The sequence below is a fragment of the Paramisgurnus dabryanus genome, chromosome 1 (assembly GCF_030506205.2).
Source record: "Paramisgurnus dabryanus chromosome 1, PD_genome_1.1, whole genome shotgun sequence".
NCBI classification, from domain to species: Eukaryota; Metazoa; Chordata; class Actinopteri; order Cypriniformes; family Cobitidae; genus Paramisgurnus; species Paramisgurnus dabryanus.
In genome coordinates this window covers 70,390,783-70,404,372 of record NC_133337.1, presented here as the reverse complement: position 1 = coordinate 70,404,372, position 13,590 = coordinate 70,390,783, and the positions used below count along the sequence as shown (strand labels likewise).

Genomic DNA, 13,590 nt, shown 5'->3' with positions numbered 1-13,590 from the left:
ATATAGATCTGTTTTGCCGCTATTATCTTTGTAGAGGAATACACTAGTAAAAGTTAAACTTGAGATTAACACCTGGGCACGAAAGATTTACACTGGACCACATGCCCCAGTAAAGGGGTGTGACGACACCGTGTGGTCTATCCTCCCTTCTCTGCCCGTTCGTTCTCTGCTGGACGCGCAGTTCGTTTCCATGGTTTCTCGCGCTGGTTTCGCTGCAAACTGCGTGCAACCAATTGGCGTATAAACATCATTACGGCATGTTCATGGGAAATGTAGGAAGTACTGCCAGCGGGATAAATGACCGAGAACGGAGATTTATGTATCTTGCATGCAATGCCTCATGCATCACCGGCCAAACTGGCTAGTAAGTTTTTATTAACACCCGCCAAAATGAATTTTAACCCGCATTTGGAGGGTTGGCGGGTGTTAATTTAGAACCCTGATTGTTACTAGTAAAAATTTAATTATAGAGCTCTGTAATTGTAATGTTACTAGTATGAATTGAATTGTAGAGTTCTCTAACTGTAATTGTTACTAGTAAAAATTGAATTAGAGAGCTCTACAATCATAATTGTTACTAGTAAAAATTGAATTATAGAGCTCTGTAATTGTAATTGTTACTAGTAAAAAATTTATTATAGAGCTCTTCAATTCAATTCTTACTAGTAAAAATATAATTACGACGAGTAGCGCTGGAAGGTTTTTATGCTGAAACGGCCTTCCATAACATTGTTACTAGTGGAAATGTAATTGTTGATATCAAGAATTAAATTGCTGATATCAAGAATTAACATTGTTACTAGTGGGAATGTAATTGTTGATATCAAGAATTGCCATTGGTACTAGTAGAAATGTAATATCTGATATCAAGAATTACATTTTTAACTAGTGAAAATTGAATTGTTGATATCAAGAACACAATGAATAAAAGTTAAAACGGCTTGCCATACATATGTATCTTGATTCTCTTTTTTTATTTTGTCTTACACTCTTATTTAAAGTTAACTAGTGTTAATTTGTATTTTATCTATTGATTTTTTTAATCTTATTTTATTTCCAGTAGAGTGAAAAAAACAGAGATAGAAAAAATAACCACCACTGTCACTTCAACAGCCCATTTCTCTCAGTCTCTCACCTGTGAGTATGTTGAAATGATTCCTCCGGGCTTTCCATTAAAGATATAGATGCTGCCTTGTCCATCATCTTCTAAAGGAGCTCCAATCACTACATCACTAACGCCATCACCATTCAAATCGGCTGGACTGGCCAGGGATGCGCCAAATCTCCCCCTCTGCCCTGCCATGCCCACAAGCACCGTATCCGAATAAGTAAAGAGTGGCTTCAAAAACAGTGAGAGAGTAGCATCAATTTAATAATTTATAAACGTTAAAATATAAAGATATATAATATTTACAGAAAAAACCAATACCGTTTTGTTTATATTTTGCCTACCCGACGTGAATAAAAGTACACAAACACGTTGCCTTCTCTGTCACCCTCTGTGTATGTTGGTGCTGATACCAACAGAAGATCTGTCTTTTTGTTAGAGTTCAGATTCACCACGCACACTTCAGCTCCAAAATATGAGCCAATCTGAGGCTGAGCACAGGAACATTTTGACTAGTGTTAGTATATTGTATCTGTTATATGTGAGGTTATTATTTTTTTTTATTGAATTTGAATTTTATAGGTAGGTTTTTGTAGGTAAGCCATAAATATTCTTTACATAATTGCATAACCTGCCACCCCACAAACTTTGCCAAAAGGATTACAACAGTGATTTCGGCATATACGTGTTCACTAAAATATCTTCCAACAATTTTTACATATGCTGCCTCTTTCTGGATTTGAAATTATTTATAAGACTTTTCTGAGCTGGGAAGTCTGGAACACCAGCATCCCATACTGGAGTGCAGCAAACACAACATATGCATACATTTATGCTATATATATTTATGCCAACAATTCAGTTTTCAATAGGTGGATTGCTCATTCTTACTTTAAAAATTCAATAGTTTCAAAGGTTCATTTTTTGAGACAAAACACATTGTAGCTATTAAAACCATAAATGTACCATCCATTAAAGCTGCGGTCGGCAACTTTTTTGATCATATTTTTTTTCTAGCTCCACCTAGAGCCTGTTATTTGTTTTGCAAAAATCCACCGCTCCCGGTTCACTTGGTCCAATCAGTGCAGGGTTGTGTAAAATCTGCCTGTCAATCACAGTTCCTGCACATGCTACAGATCCCCCAAACCCACGTGCAGTTCACAGGTGTTTTGGTTTGAACGCAGCGTGATGGCGGAGAGAACATTCACTAACAAACTTCCGATTCCTCGGTTAACAACCAGAGCTAGGAAAACAACCAATGAAAAGAAGGAAACAAAGATAGAAAGCGACTGTACCCGTAATAAAACTAGGATCAATATCGGACCGGCATTTTAAAGGTGGAGGAATCTACGAGATTTTAAAGGGTTCGAGCTGGATGCAGAGCTTGCCACATTTCTTCTCAACAGGTAATTGTGCTCTATCAACTATTGATCGTATTTCTGAGCGTTATGCAAGTAATCTAAGTATGCTTGCTAAGTATGCGTTCACAAAAATACCGGTGCACACACACTGACGAGGACGAGCTCGAAGGGAGGTTACTCGGTGGTAGTGGGGAAGGTGCATGAAATTGTAAATATTTGAAATCAGCTCAATCCTCCAGAGTTGCCGTCCGGAGCTTTAACAAGCAAATTATGTTTGGATCCCGCTGTTTAAGAAAATTTGAGATATACAGTAAGCTAGAGGTTCTAAATCCTGGTCCTGGGGGCCAACTACTTGGCACATTTTGTACTGTATGTCTCTCTTATCTGACTCAGTTCAATTCAATGAGATCTCTGCTAATGAGTTGATGATTTGATCAGTTGTGTTAAGTAAGGGAGACATACATTTACATTTAGTCAGTGGTGTAATAGTGCCTAGAGATACTTTTAATCTATTATAGAAGTGGATAGTATACCTCATGCCAACTAATATAGAAGTGGGTATACTCCATATACCTGCGTATAACCTGCACAACACCACTGCATTTAGTCATTTAGCAGATGCTTTTATCTTACAAAGCGACTTACAAATGATGTAAACAAGCCATTAGGACAATACAAGAACAGCAATACATAATGGCAATAAAACTAGTCTCAACAAGCCTAACACAGTATACGGAATTAAATTTATTTATTTAAGAACAGAAAAGAAGATTATTGAACTATGTGAAGCCAGGTTTGGCGGATGTGTTGGGTAGATGACTTCAGCAGATCTTGTCACACCAGGCAGCTTATTCCACATATGTGGGACAGATCCAGAGAAGGTATTGTACGCGATATCGTTTTCTTCCCAGAGCCGAGCAGTGGGGCTTCAGGACCAGGATTGAGAACGTCTCGGTTACGGATGTAACCCTCGTTCCCTGAAGGAGGGAACGGAGACGTCACGTCGTGACCGACGAATTGGGAACTCGCTTAGAGAGACCAATCTGCTTCGAATACTACTAAAACGCCAATGAACTTGGCATTGAGATATTTGCATAATGCTGGCGCCGCCCTGCCAGGTGCGTATATAAGCAGCAGGTGCAAATAAGGAAATTAGCTTCTTTTTCGCTGAGAAAGCCGGAAAGTGTGACCGGCCGTAACAGCAGGTGGCAGCACCTGTGGCGACGGGACGTGACGTCTCCGTTCCCTCCTTCAGGGAACGAGGGTTACATCCGTAACCGAGACGTTCCCTTTCAGTCGGTCACTACGACGTCACGTCGTGACCGACGAATTGGGAATCCCTATCAAAACGCCACTAGGGGCTGACCTCTTCCAGTGACTGCGTAAAAGCCCTCCGGTTCCACTTAAGGAGGAGGAGGTAGGTTTTAAGGCAGAAGGCCGGGCACTAGATGTTCCTTTAACCCCACAGAAGTGCCAGCGACTGGGAAGCGCCCTACCTGAGCGGGATAGGAACGCTGCGGAAGCCACCACCCGTCTTAAGGGCTAATGGTGGGCGAAAGTCAACCGTAGTTGAGGAAAAAAGACAGCCGTGGCTGTGTAAGCAAAGCGGTGCTCTGCTAAGGGAAACGTGGGCTGGTAGGATTAACCCCACGGAAAAATACTCACAAAGGAACCCGGTGGGACACAATGTGGAGCCCGAGCCAGACACGTAGGTTCGCGAGGATACAACTAGTGAAAGGCTGACAGCCAATGCTCCGCAACAAAGGCTGCCAGGGCAGCGGAGGAAGAACAATTCAAACCATTACGCATTTTTGTTCTGAAGGCCTTCCATACTGACACAGTTATGAAGCATCAGTTGGAGGCTGCAAGCCGACCTGCGAGACTGTTCTCCGTGCCCTCCCTGGTGAGGAAAGAACACGAGAGGATACAGGCTCGATACGAACACTGTAAAATCTAATGAACGTATTAGGTGTCGCCCAACCAGCAGCTCTACAGATGTCTGTTAGCGAGGAACCACGAGCTAGAGCCCAAGATGAGGCAACGCTCCGTGTGGAGTGCGCTCTCAAATTAAAGGGGCAAGGAATACCCTGAAGATTATAAGCCAGGGCGATAGTATCAACTATACAATGAGACATCCTCTGCTTAGTGACAGCTTTCCCTTTCTGCTGGCCACCATAACAAACAAAGAGCTGGTCTGAGGTCCTGAGGCTTTGCGTGCGATCCACGTAGAGTCGCAGTGCGCGTACGGGGCACAACAAAGCCATGGTTGGGTCTGCGTCCTCCGGAGGCAGCGCTTGCAAGCTCACCACCTGGTCTCTGAAAGGAGTGGTGGGAACTTTGGGCACGTAGCCTGGTCTGGGCCTCAATGTTACGCTCGAGGCAGCAGGACCAAACTGAAGGCACGAGTCGTCAACAGAGAATGCATGTAAATCCCCTACTCTCTTCACTGAGGCCAATGCTAGCAGGGTCAGAGCTTTCATTGATAAAAGCTTCAGACTCACAGACTGCAAAGGCTCGAACGGGGGGGCCTGAAGGGCTTTCAGCACCATGGACAGGTCCCAGGGAGGAATAGAAGGAGGGCGCGAGGGGTTTAGCCTACGAGCGCCTCTTAAAAATCTAATAACCAAATCATGCTGGCCAACTGATCTGCCGTTAATAAGTGAGTGATGAGCAGAAATAGCAGCGATATCAACTTTAATGGTGGAGGGTGACAGCCTACCGTCTAACCTATGTTGAAGATATAAAAGCACGATGTTAATAGGGCATTCTCTGGGGTCCTCGCGTTGCGAAGAGCACCAGGTGACGAAAAGGTTCCATTTAAACGCGTAAGCCCGTCTCGTAGACGGAGCTCGTGCCGCGTTGATTGTGTTAGATACCGCTTGCGGTAAATCACCTAAACCTTGCGCTCAACGACCACACATGGAGATCCCACAGGTCGGGGCGCGGGTGCCATAATGTGCCCCCTCCTTGAGAAAGAAGGTCCTTCCTCAGGGGAATCCGCCAGGGAGGGGCTGTCGCGAGGAGCATTAACTCTGGAAACCAATTCTTGCTCGTCCAATATGGGGCGATCAGTAAAAGGCTCTCCTCGTCCTGCCTGACTTTGCACAGTGTCTGCGCGATTAAGCTCACTGGGGGGAATGCGTATTTGCGCATCCCCCGAGGCCAGCTGTGTGCCAATGCGTCCACGCCGAGGCTGCCCTCGGTTAGTGAATAAAATAGGCGACAGTGGGTATCGTCCGGCGACGCAAACAGATCTATCTGCGCACGACCGAACTTCTTCCAAATTAGCTGGACCGTCTGGGGGTGGAGTCGCCATTCGCCGGGGCGCGCAGCTCGAGAAAGCGCGTCCGCTGCTGTATTGAGCGAGCCCGGAATGTGAATGGCACGAAGGGACCTCAGATGCTTCTGACTCCAAAGGAGGAGATGACGAGCGAGATGCGACAGGTGACGGGAGCGCAAACCGCCTTGACGGTTGATATACGCAACGGTCGCAGTGTTGTCGGTGCGTACTAGTACATCCTTCCCTCGTAGCTCCGTAGCGAAGCGTACAAGTCCCAGATATACTGCCCACAACTCTCGGCAATTGATATGCCAGTGCAACTGGGGTGCTGTCCACACCCCCGAAGCCGTAAGCTCGTCGTACGTGGCACCCCAGCCCGTGTCGGACGCATCTGTATGTACAACAACATGCCGAGCGATCTGTCTCATGGACACACCGGACCTGAGAAACGCGGGGTCCGACCACGGGGGGAATGTTAGGCGACACGCAGGTGTAATGGTTACACGATGGATGCCGGCGCGCCACGCTCTCCTCGGGACTCGATCGTGAAGCCAACGCTGAAGCGGTCTCATATGGAGCAGCCCGAGCGGTGTCACGGCCGCTGCTGCTGCCATATGCCCCAGGAGCTTTTGAAATTGTTTCAGCGGGACCGCATTCTTCCCTCGGAATGAACCGAGGCAAGTCAGAATTGACTGGACGCGCTCTTCTGTCAAACGCGCCGATAAATCGATCGAGTCCAGTTCCATCCCGAGAAAGAGATCCTCTGCGTGGGGCAGAGTTTGCTCTTTTCCCAGTTGACCCGAAGACCCAAACGGGCGAGATGCCGAAGCGTTAAATCTCTGTGTTCGCAAAGCGTCCGTCGAGAATGCGCTATTATAAGCCAATCGTCGAGGTAAGCCAATATGCGAACGCCGCTCTCTCTGAGGGGTTTTAACGCCGCCTCCACTACTTTCGTGAACACACGGGGAGAGAGGGATAGCCCGAACGGTAAAACTTTGTACTGGTATGCCCGTCCCTCGAATGCAAACCGGAGAAACGGTCTGTGACGAGGGAGAATGGACACATGAAAGTACGCGTCTTTCAGGTCTATAGCCGCAAACCAATCTAGGGGGCGAATTGAATTGAATATTTGCTTCGGTGTTATCATCCTGAAAGACCTCCTCTGCAGAGATTTGTTCAGAACGCGCAAATCCAAGATCGGTCGTAACCCCCCGCCCTTTTTGGGTACTATAAAATACGGGCTGTAGAAGCCCGATCTCATCTCGGTTGGAGGGACCGGCTCGATCGCGTCCTTCGCCAGTAGGACTTCGACCTCTGCACGCAGTACATGTGCATCGGACGCTTTCACCGTGGTGAAACGAATGCCCGAGAATTTGGGTGTGTGCCGGTTGAATTGTATTTCGTAACCGAGGCGGACAGTGCGTAAAACCCAACGAGACGGGCTGGGAAGCTGAAGCCAAGCCCCCAGGGACCGTACGAGGGGAATTAACGGCACTACCGGGGTACCCGCGGGGGGGCGGCGGAGCGGGACAGGTGGTACTGCCGGTACGTCTGCTGGGACAGCGTAAGTATCTACAGTATGTGTGTGTGTGACACTGACCTGAGCCCGCTGAGGGTGACGGTCGTCTGGTCTCCTCAGCGGAGAGCACAGACTCCGAAGAGGGTGCTGGTGGTCCCATCTCCTCAGCGGAGAGCTGGAACTCCTCAGAACACCCGCTGGCGATAGAGGAGAGGGAGGAAGAGCATGTGAATGCCCGCTCACATCTCTCTCGATCCTCTGAAGACCTGGAGAAGGAATAGGAATGCACTCTTTTTGTGGTTTTGTGGGTGCCGGCTGAGAAGCCGGCGGAACAGAAACAAAACGAAACCAAGGATTCTCCATCCGGCCCTCTACCGGTGGAGGGAGCGATGCCGTCACCGTCTCCCGAAGAGTGATCCCATCCAATTCCAGGTCGCCCGTCTCAGGGCCGCTTCGATTTCCGTTTACCACGGGAAGCGGGTGGGGCGGGCGGGGCGGGCTGCCGACGGCTGTTCCCCCTCCGTGGCCTGGAAGATGTTCTAGTGGGGGGGGTGGAGGCAGCCGCCGCAGGGCGCCCTCGGCGAGGAGCAGACGGGGCCGCCGGCGCTGGAGGGCGAGATGCAGGTCGCTTGCGCCGGGGCATGATCTGAGCGATCGCCTCCGTCTGCTTCTGGGCGGCGGAGAACTGCTGGGCAAAAGACTCCACCGACTCACCGAAGAGACCAGCCTGGGACACGGGAGCGTCTAAGAACTTGTTCTTCTCCGCATCCGACATGTCCGCCAGACATAGCCATAAGTGGCGTTCCTGGACCACCATCGTGGACATGGCACGACCAATCGCCTGCGCTGTCACCTTCGTAGCGCGAAGAGCCAGATCAGTGGCAGCCCGGAGCTCCGAAAGGACAGGCGAGTCGTGTCCTCCCTCGTGCAGATCCCTCAAGGCTTTGGCTTGGTGAACCTGCAGCAACGCCATTGCGTGCAGGGCTGAGGCCGCCTCTCCACATGCCTGGTGGGCAGCGCCCGTTAAACCGGAGGACTGTCTGCAGGCACGAGAGGGGAGGGTTGGGCGGTCCTTCCAAGAGGGAGCGTGTGCCGGACACAGCTGCATCGCGACAGCACGCTCCACGGGAGGGATCCCCGTATAACCCTTAGCGGCTCCGCTGGTGAGGGAGGTGAGGGGGGAGGGCTGAAACGGCCGTAATCTCGTGGAAAACGGCGACTTCCAGGTTCTAGTCAGCTCCTCGTGCACCTCGGGGAAGAAAGGCACCGGTGGAGAGGGTTGTGAAACCCGGGCAGCTCCAAAGAACCAATCATCCAGGCGGGACGGTTCGGGCTGAGGGGGGGGAACCCACTCTAACCCTACGGTCTCCGCCGCTCGAGCGAGCACGGCCACCATCTCTGGATCGAACTCCGGTGTCCCAACCCGACCAGAGGGAGGAAGGGCGTCGGGGTCCACGTCAGGGGGAGGAGGCCCACCCTCGGATGCTGCGGCGTCGGTGGACCCGGAGGGCGGCGCGATGGATTCTAGAGACATCGTAGAACACGACGCTGAAGTCTCCATCGGCACATCAACCGGCTGTGGATGAGGAGGCTGAGAGCCTGAGGACGAATCCCCCGCTCGGCTCAGCACAGTGATGCGCAGGTCGTCCTTAGAGAGCTTCACAGCCGCACCGTGGCGGCGTTCAGCACTCGCATGACGAGGGTTGCGTTTTTCCCGGAGGAAAGACAACCGTCTGCGCAAATCCACAAGGGACATGTTCTCGCAGTGAGAACACTTACCCCCAGCGAACGCTGCCTCTGCGTGCTCGATGCCCAAACACGAAAGACAACGCTCGTGACCGTCCTTCGGACCCATGTATTTGCCGCACCCAAGATCGCACGGACGAAAAGCCATCCTGAAAAGGACGCTGATGTCCGGATATACGAGAGAGTGGCTGCCTTTAACAAGGCACAAAGCTCTCTCGTATCACTCTTTTAGGGAAATTCACTCAGATGCTCAGTTGATGATGCGCACAGGGAAAGGCAACGCACACACTAAAACTCAAAACAACAAACAGGTGTAGAGTCGTGGAATTAAGCGAAGCGTCCGCTGTGGTACTGCTAGTCCAACCAACTTCAGCAATCGAATCCCACCAGAGTAAAGTAGCTTCTCAGTAGCAGATACTGCCGGCTTTCGAAGCGATAAAAAGCTAATTTCCTTATTTGCACCTGCTGCTTATATACGCACCTGGCGGGGCGGCGCCAGCATTATGCAAATATCTCAATGCCAAGTTCATTGGCGTTTTAGTAGTATTCGAAGCAGATTGGTCTCTCTAAGCGAGTTCCCAATTCGTCGGTCACGACGTGACGTCGTAGTGACCGACTGAAAGGGAACCACTGCAGTAGGCTATCTGAAGTGTATTTTTGTGCTATAGAGAGATAATTATATTTTAATTATAATTAATTATAACAAATATCTGTCTATAGCACAAAAATGATTGTGTTTTACAGTATGTATGATTTTGACATCTATTGTGTGTCACAAATATATTGTATGATGAACAACCTTGGGAGAATCCAGTTTATCTTGAATGTGTTTTAGGTTTGAAACAACAACTTGTCCTTTATGCTGGTGTCTTGGGGCTCCCAGAATTGCGTAGTTGGTTCCTAACACTGTTGCTATAGCCATCGAATAACCTTTAAGAAAAATATGAAAAAAAGTCAGCTTTTTTCAAGAAATATCTTTAATTTAAAGGGGACAGAGAATGAAAAACCATTTTTACCTTGTCTTTGTTGAATAATTGTAGTCTACCCGCATTGACGAACATACAAAAAGTGCTAGACATGCTAAACATCTCAGTCTCATAGAAATTCCTCTTTTAGAAATGTCAGCCAGAAAACGGTCCAATCTGAAAAACTGATGCTTATGACATCACAGGCATCTCACTGCCCCTCCACTTTAAAATAATTGGCTACACTTTTTGAGTGGCAGAAAAGTCAGCCAAACAGTAATGAGACTGCAAGTTAAGCCAGTAGGGGGAGCCAAATAGGTGCAAAACCATTTGTTTAAAAACCCCCACCCTAATTTTTAGGAAGCTTCTAAGGCATTACAGACCCAAACAAATGTTTTTTTTCTACATGTTGTCAAGACACGTATAGAAACACACAGAGGCAAGGATCCAATTGCAGATAACAAAACTTTTAATTATAGATCAAATAATAGACAGAGAAAACCACTGGGCTAGCCAGGGAGATAAACTGGAGTAACACACGGGGAATCCAACCACCGCTCTGCCGGTCATAGATAGTCCAAGAAATCTGTCCAAAGTTCTCAGCCACTGTGATGAAATAGAAGATAGAAGTTTCAGTCGTGCACTGGAGATCGCGCGCCCAGCGCGGTGTAGGAAGCCACCAATTCGAATCGGGGAGAGATGAGATGACAGCCCGGCAGAACAGCCGGCTGAAGGCTGAACACCAAACGATCCGTCACAGTGCTACTGGACAGCAGGGATTACCAGTACTCTGGACAGCGCACAGCATGAAGTCCGATAGAAACAGCAGAGCAGCGGAGAGGAGCTCACCCAGTACTGCAGGGCAACGGCCACACACGAGAGACAGCAGGGCAAAAGACCGGCAGGGCAGAGAGGGAGAAATAATCCACTGAAGCGGAGAGGAGCGGAGCAGAGGTGCTGTAGTCCTAATGAAAGGAGAATGAGAGAAAGCAGACAGAGCAGGCAGAGCAAAAAATGCAAAAAGACAAAAAGGTCAAAAATAAATTAATACTACAAAAACGGCGAACACGACATGACAGGACTAAAGCAACATAACAATGACGAACTCGCTAGGAGCAACAAACACAGAGAGCTTAAATACCAAATGAATGGGGAGACAAATGAGAAACAGGTGAGTGTCGCAGGTGAATGAAATCAGTGATGATGATGAGATCGCCCCGGTGGCAGACTCGCACGTGAGAACTGTCAAAACACAAAACACACACACACAGAACAAAAACAAAGAAACAAAACAGTCGAAAGACCGAAGTCATAACAGTACCCCCCCCTAATGACCGCCACCAGGCGGTCTCAGAGGAGGCTTACCTAGTCGCCAATGGAGGTCTGCGATCAACTAAATACTGAAAACCTCTGCCCCGTCAACGCATATCTAGTAAAGTTCTCACAGAATATGCAGGAGAGCCGTCCACTAGCAGAGGGATAGGGGGAGCAGGAGCAGAGGGAATGGGGTTAATACGAGAAAAGAACACAGGCTTGACCTTGGACACATGGAAAACAGGGTGAATCCGACCGAGAGCAGGAGGCAATCTGAGCTTAACCGCCACTGGACTAACGACCTTAATGATACTGTATGGACCAAGGAACCGATGAGTGAATTTGCGAGAATGCTCTCGGAGAGGCAGATCCTTGGAGGAAAGCCATACCTTCTGCCCACAAATATAATGGGGTGCAGGTCGACGGTGTCGGTCAGCCGCGGCTTTGGTTCGTCTGGCTGTCTGAATTAAAACTGTTCTAGCTCTGTTCCAAGTGCGTTTGTAGCGTTGAACAAAGGCTAGAGCGGACGGAACCGCCGCATCGGATTCTTGTGATGGAACAAAGGTGGCTGAAAACCCATCGACGCCTCGAAAGGGGACATGTTGGTAGAAGAAACAGGAAGAGAATTATGAGCATATTCAACCCAGGGAAGCTGTTGGCACCAGGAGCTCGGAAATTGAGATATCAGACAGCGGAGCGCTCGACCGAGATCCTGATTAGCCCGTTCGCATTGCCCGTTGGTCTGAGGGTGATAACCTGAAGATAAGCTGGCGGTAGCGTGGATCTGTCTACAGAACTCTTGCCAAAAACGGGAAATAAATTGAGGACCCCTATCAGATACCACGTCCGAGGGCAGACCATGTAAGCGAAAGACGTGTTCAATTAATATCTGGGCCGTTTCTTTGGCAGAGGGCAGCTTAGGACGGGGAATGAAATGAACCGCCTTGGAAAAACGGTCCACCACAGTCAAAATGACAGTGTTACCTTTAGAATTAGGTAAGCCGGTAACAAAATCTACGGCTAAATGTGACCAGGGGCGGGAGGGAACAGAAAGGGGCTTCAACAGACCAACGGGAGCTTGATGAGAGGTCTTATTACGAGCACACACCTGACAGGCTAATACAAACTGTCTGACATCTGATGCCATAGAAGGCCACCAAAATCGTTGACGGACGGTAGCCAACAATCTCCAGAACTCCAGGATGACAAACAAACTTGACTCATGGCCCCACCAGATGACCTCGGAACGGAGCGCAGCAGGAACCCACAACCGACCCGCCGGGCACCCATCTGGCACTTCCCCCTCTCGGCCGGCCTCCCTCACCCGCTGCTCGATTCCCCAGCGGAGGGCACACACCACTAGTGTTGTTTTTGGCGGCCTGTTTTAATTTTAGTTTTAGTCTAGTCTTTGTGTCAAGCTGACATTTTAGTTTTTATTAGTTTTAGTCAGTTCATACTCTTTTTAGTCTAGTCAAGTTTTAGTCGACTAAAAGTCTGGGCATTTTAGTCTTATTTTAGTCAGAATTATCCTTGACTATTTTTGTCTAGTTTTAGTCGACGAAAATTGTATTTTAGTCTCTTTTTAGTAATGCAATTCTATTTAACCCAGTCAATATAGTATAAGTAACTAGCAGTAGTATAGACAAAACCTAAATTTTCTTTTAGCCAAACCCATTAAAAAAGTTATCTTGTTATATTATACCTTATAGATATAAGAATACATCCATTTCAGACATGGAAGATGCTCTGATTGGAATTTACTTGATTTGAAGATATATATTTTACTTAATTTTATTTAACCTCTGAGTGAGTGACTTGACTGTAGATAAAGAGTCTACATTAAAGTCTACATAATCAAAACAGAGTAGTCTAAGCAGAAACACACACACACACACAGGGCCACTGCTGGTCAGATGGGTGCCATAAGCTGACTTTTACGGTGGTGCCACCTTTAGTTAAAAAACAACAACAAAATCACAACTATAGTAGGCTATGTGTGAGAATAGCACTTTATTAAAATGCTATAGCACTTTATTAAAATGCTATTGTTATCATTTATAATTGTATTTTGACAGCAACACAAACTACAATTATACAAATATGCAATATAGTATATCTGTATTTGTGTAGCTAATGGCACTATAATGTGACAAAGCTAATTTTACGTGTCAGTATAAATCCAAGAAATTTTGGAGAATTACTAAATATCTTTCTTGTAAGTAAATTAAAAGCCAGCTTTAAGAAACATCAGATGTCTATTAACAAAAGCAAAAGTTTGTATGTATGGTTGTGTTATT

The 13,590-nt window shown here is 47.7% G+C and overlaps 1 protein-coding gene across 3 annotated transcripts in view; it reads right to left on the bottom strand.

Annotated features, from left to right (window-relative positions):
* The window catches only part of LOC135734568 (integrin alpha-X), a 182,581-nt gene that overhangs the window by 46,479 nt on the left and 122,512 nt on the right, over positions 1-13,590 (bottom strand). For all 3 annotated transcript variants that reach the window (XM_065253402.2, XM_065253403.2, XM_065253404.2), the window contains 3 exons: positions 9,814-9,944; positions 1,453-1,599; positions 1,136-1,339 (listed from right to left, as the gene is read on the bottom strand). In XM_065253402.2, coding sequence (XP_065109474.1) covers positions 1,136-1,339; positions 1,453-1,599; positions 9,814-9,944 — 482 coding nt within the window. The remainder of the gene's footprint in view (positions 1-1,135; positions 1,340-1,452; positions 1,600-9,813; positions 9,945-13,590) is intronic.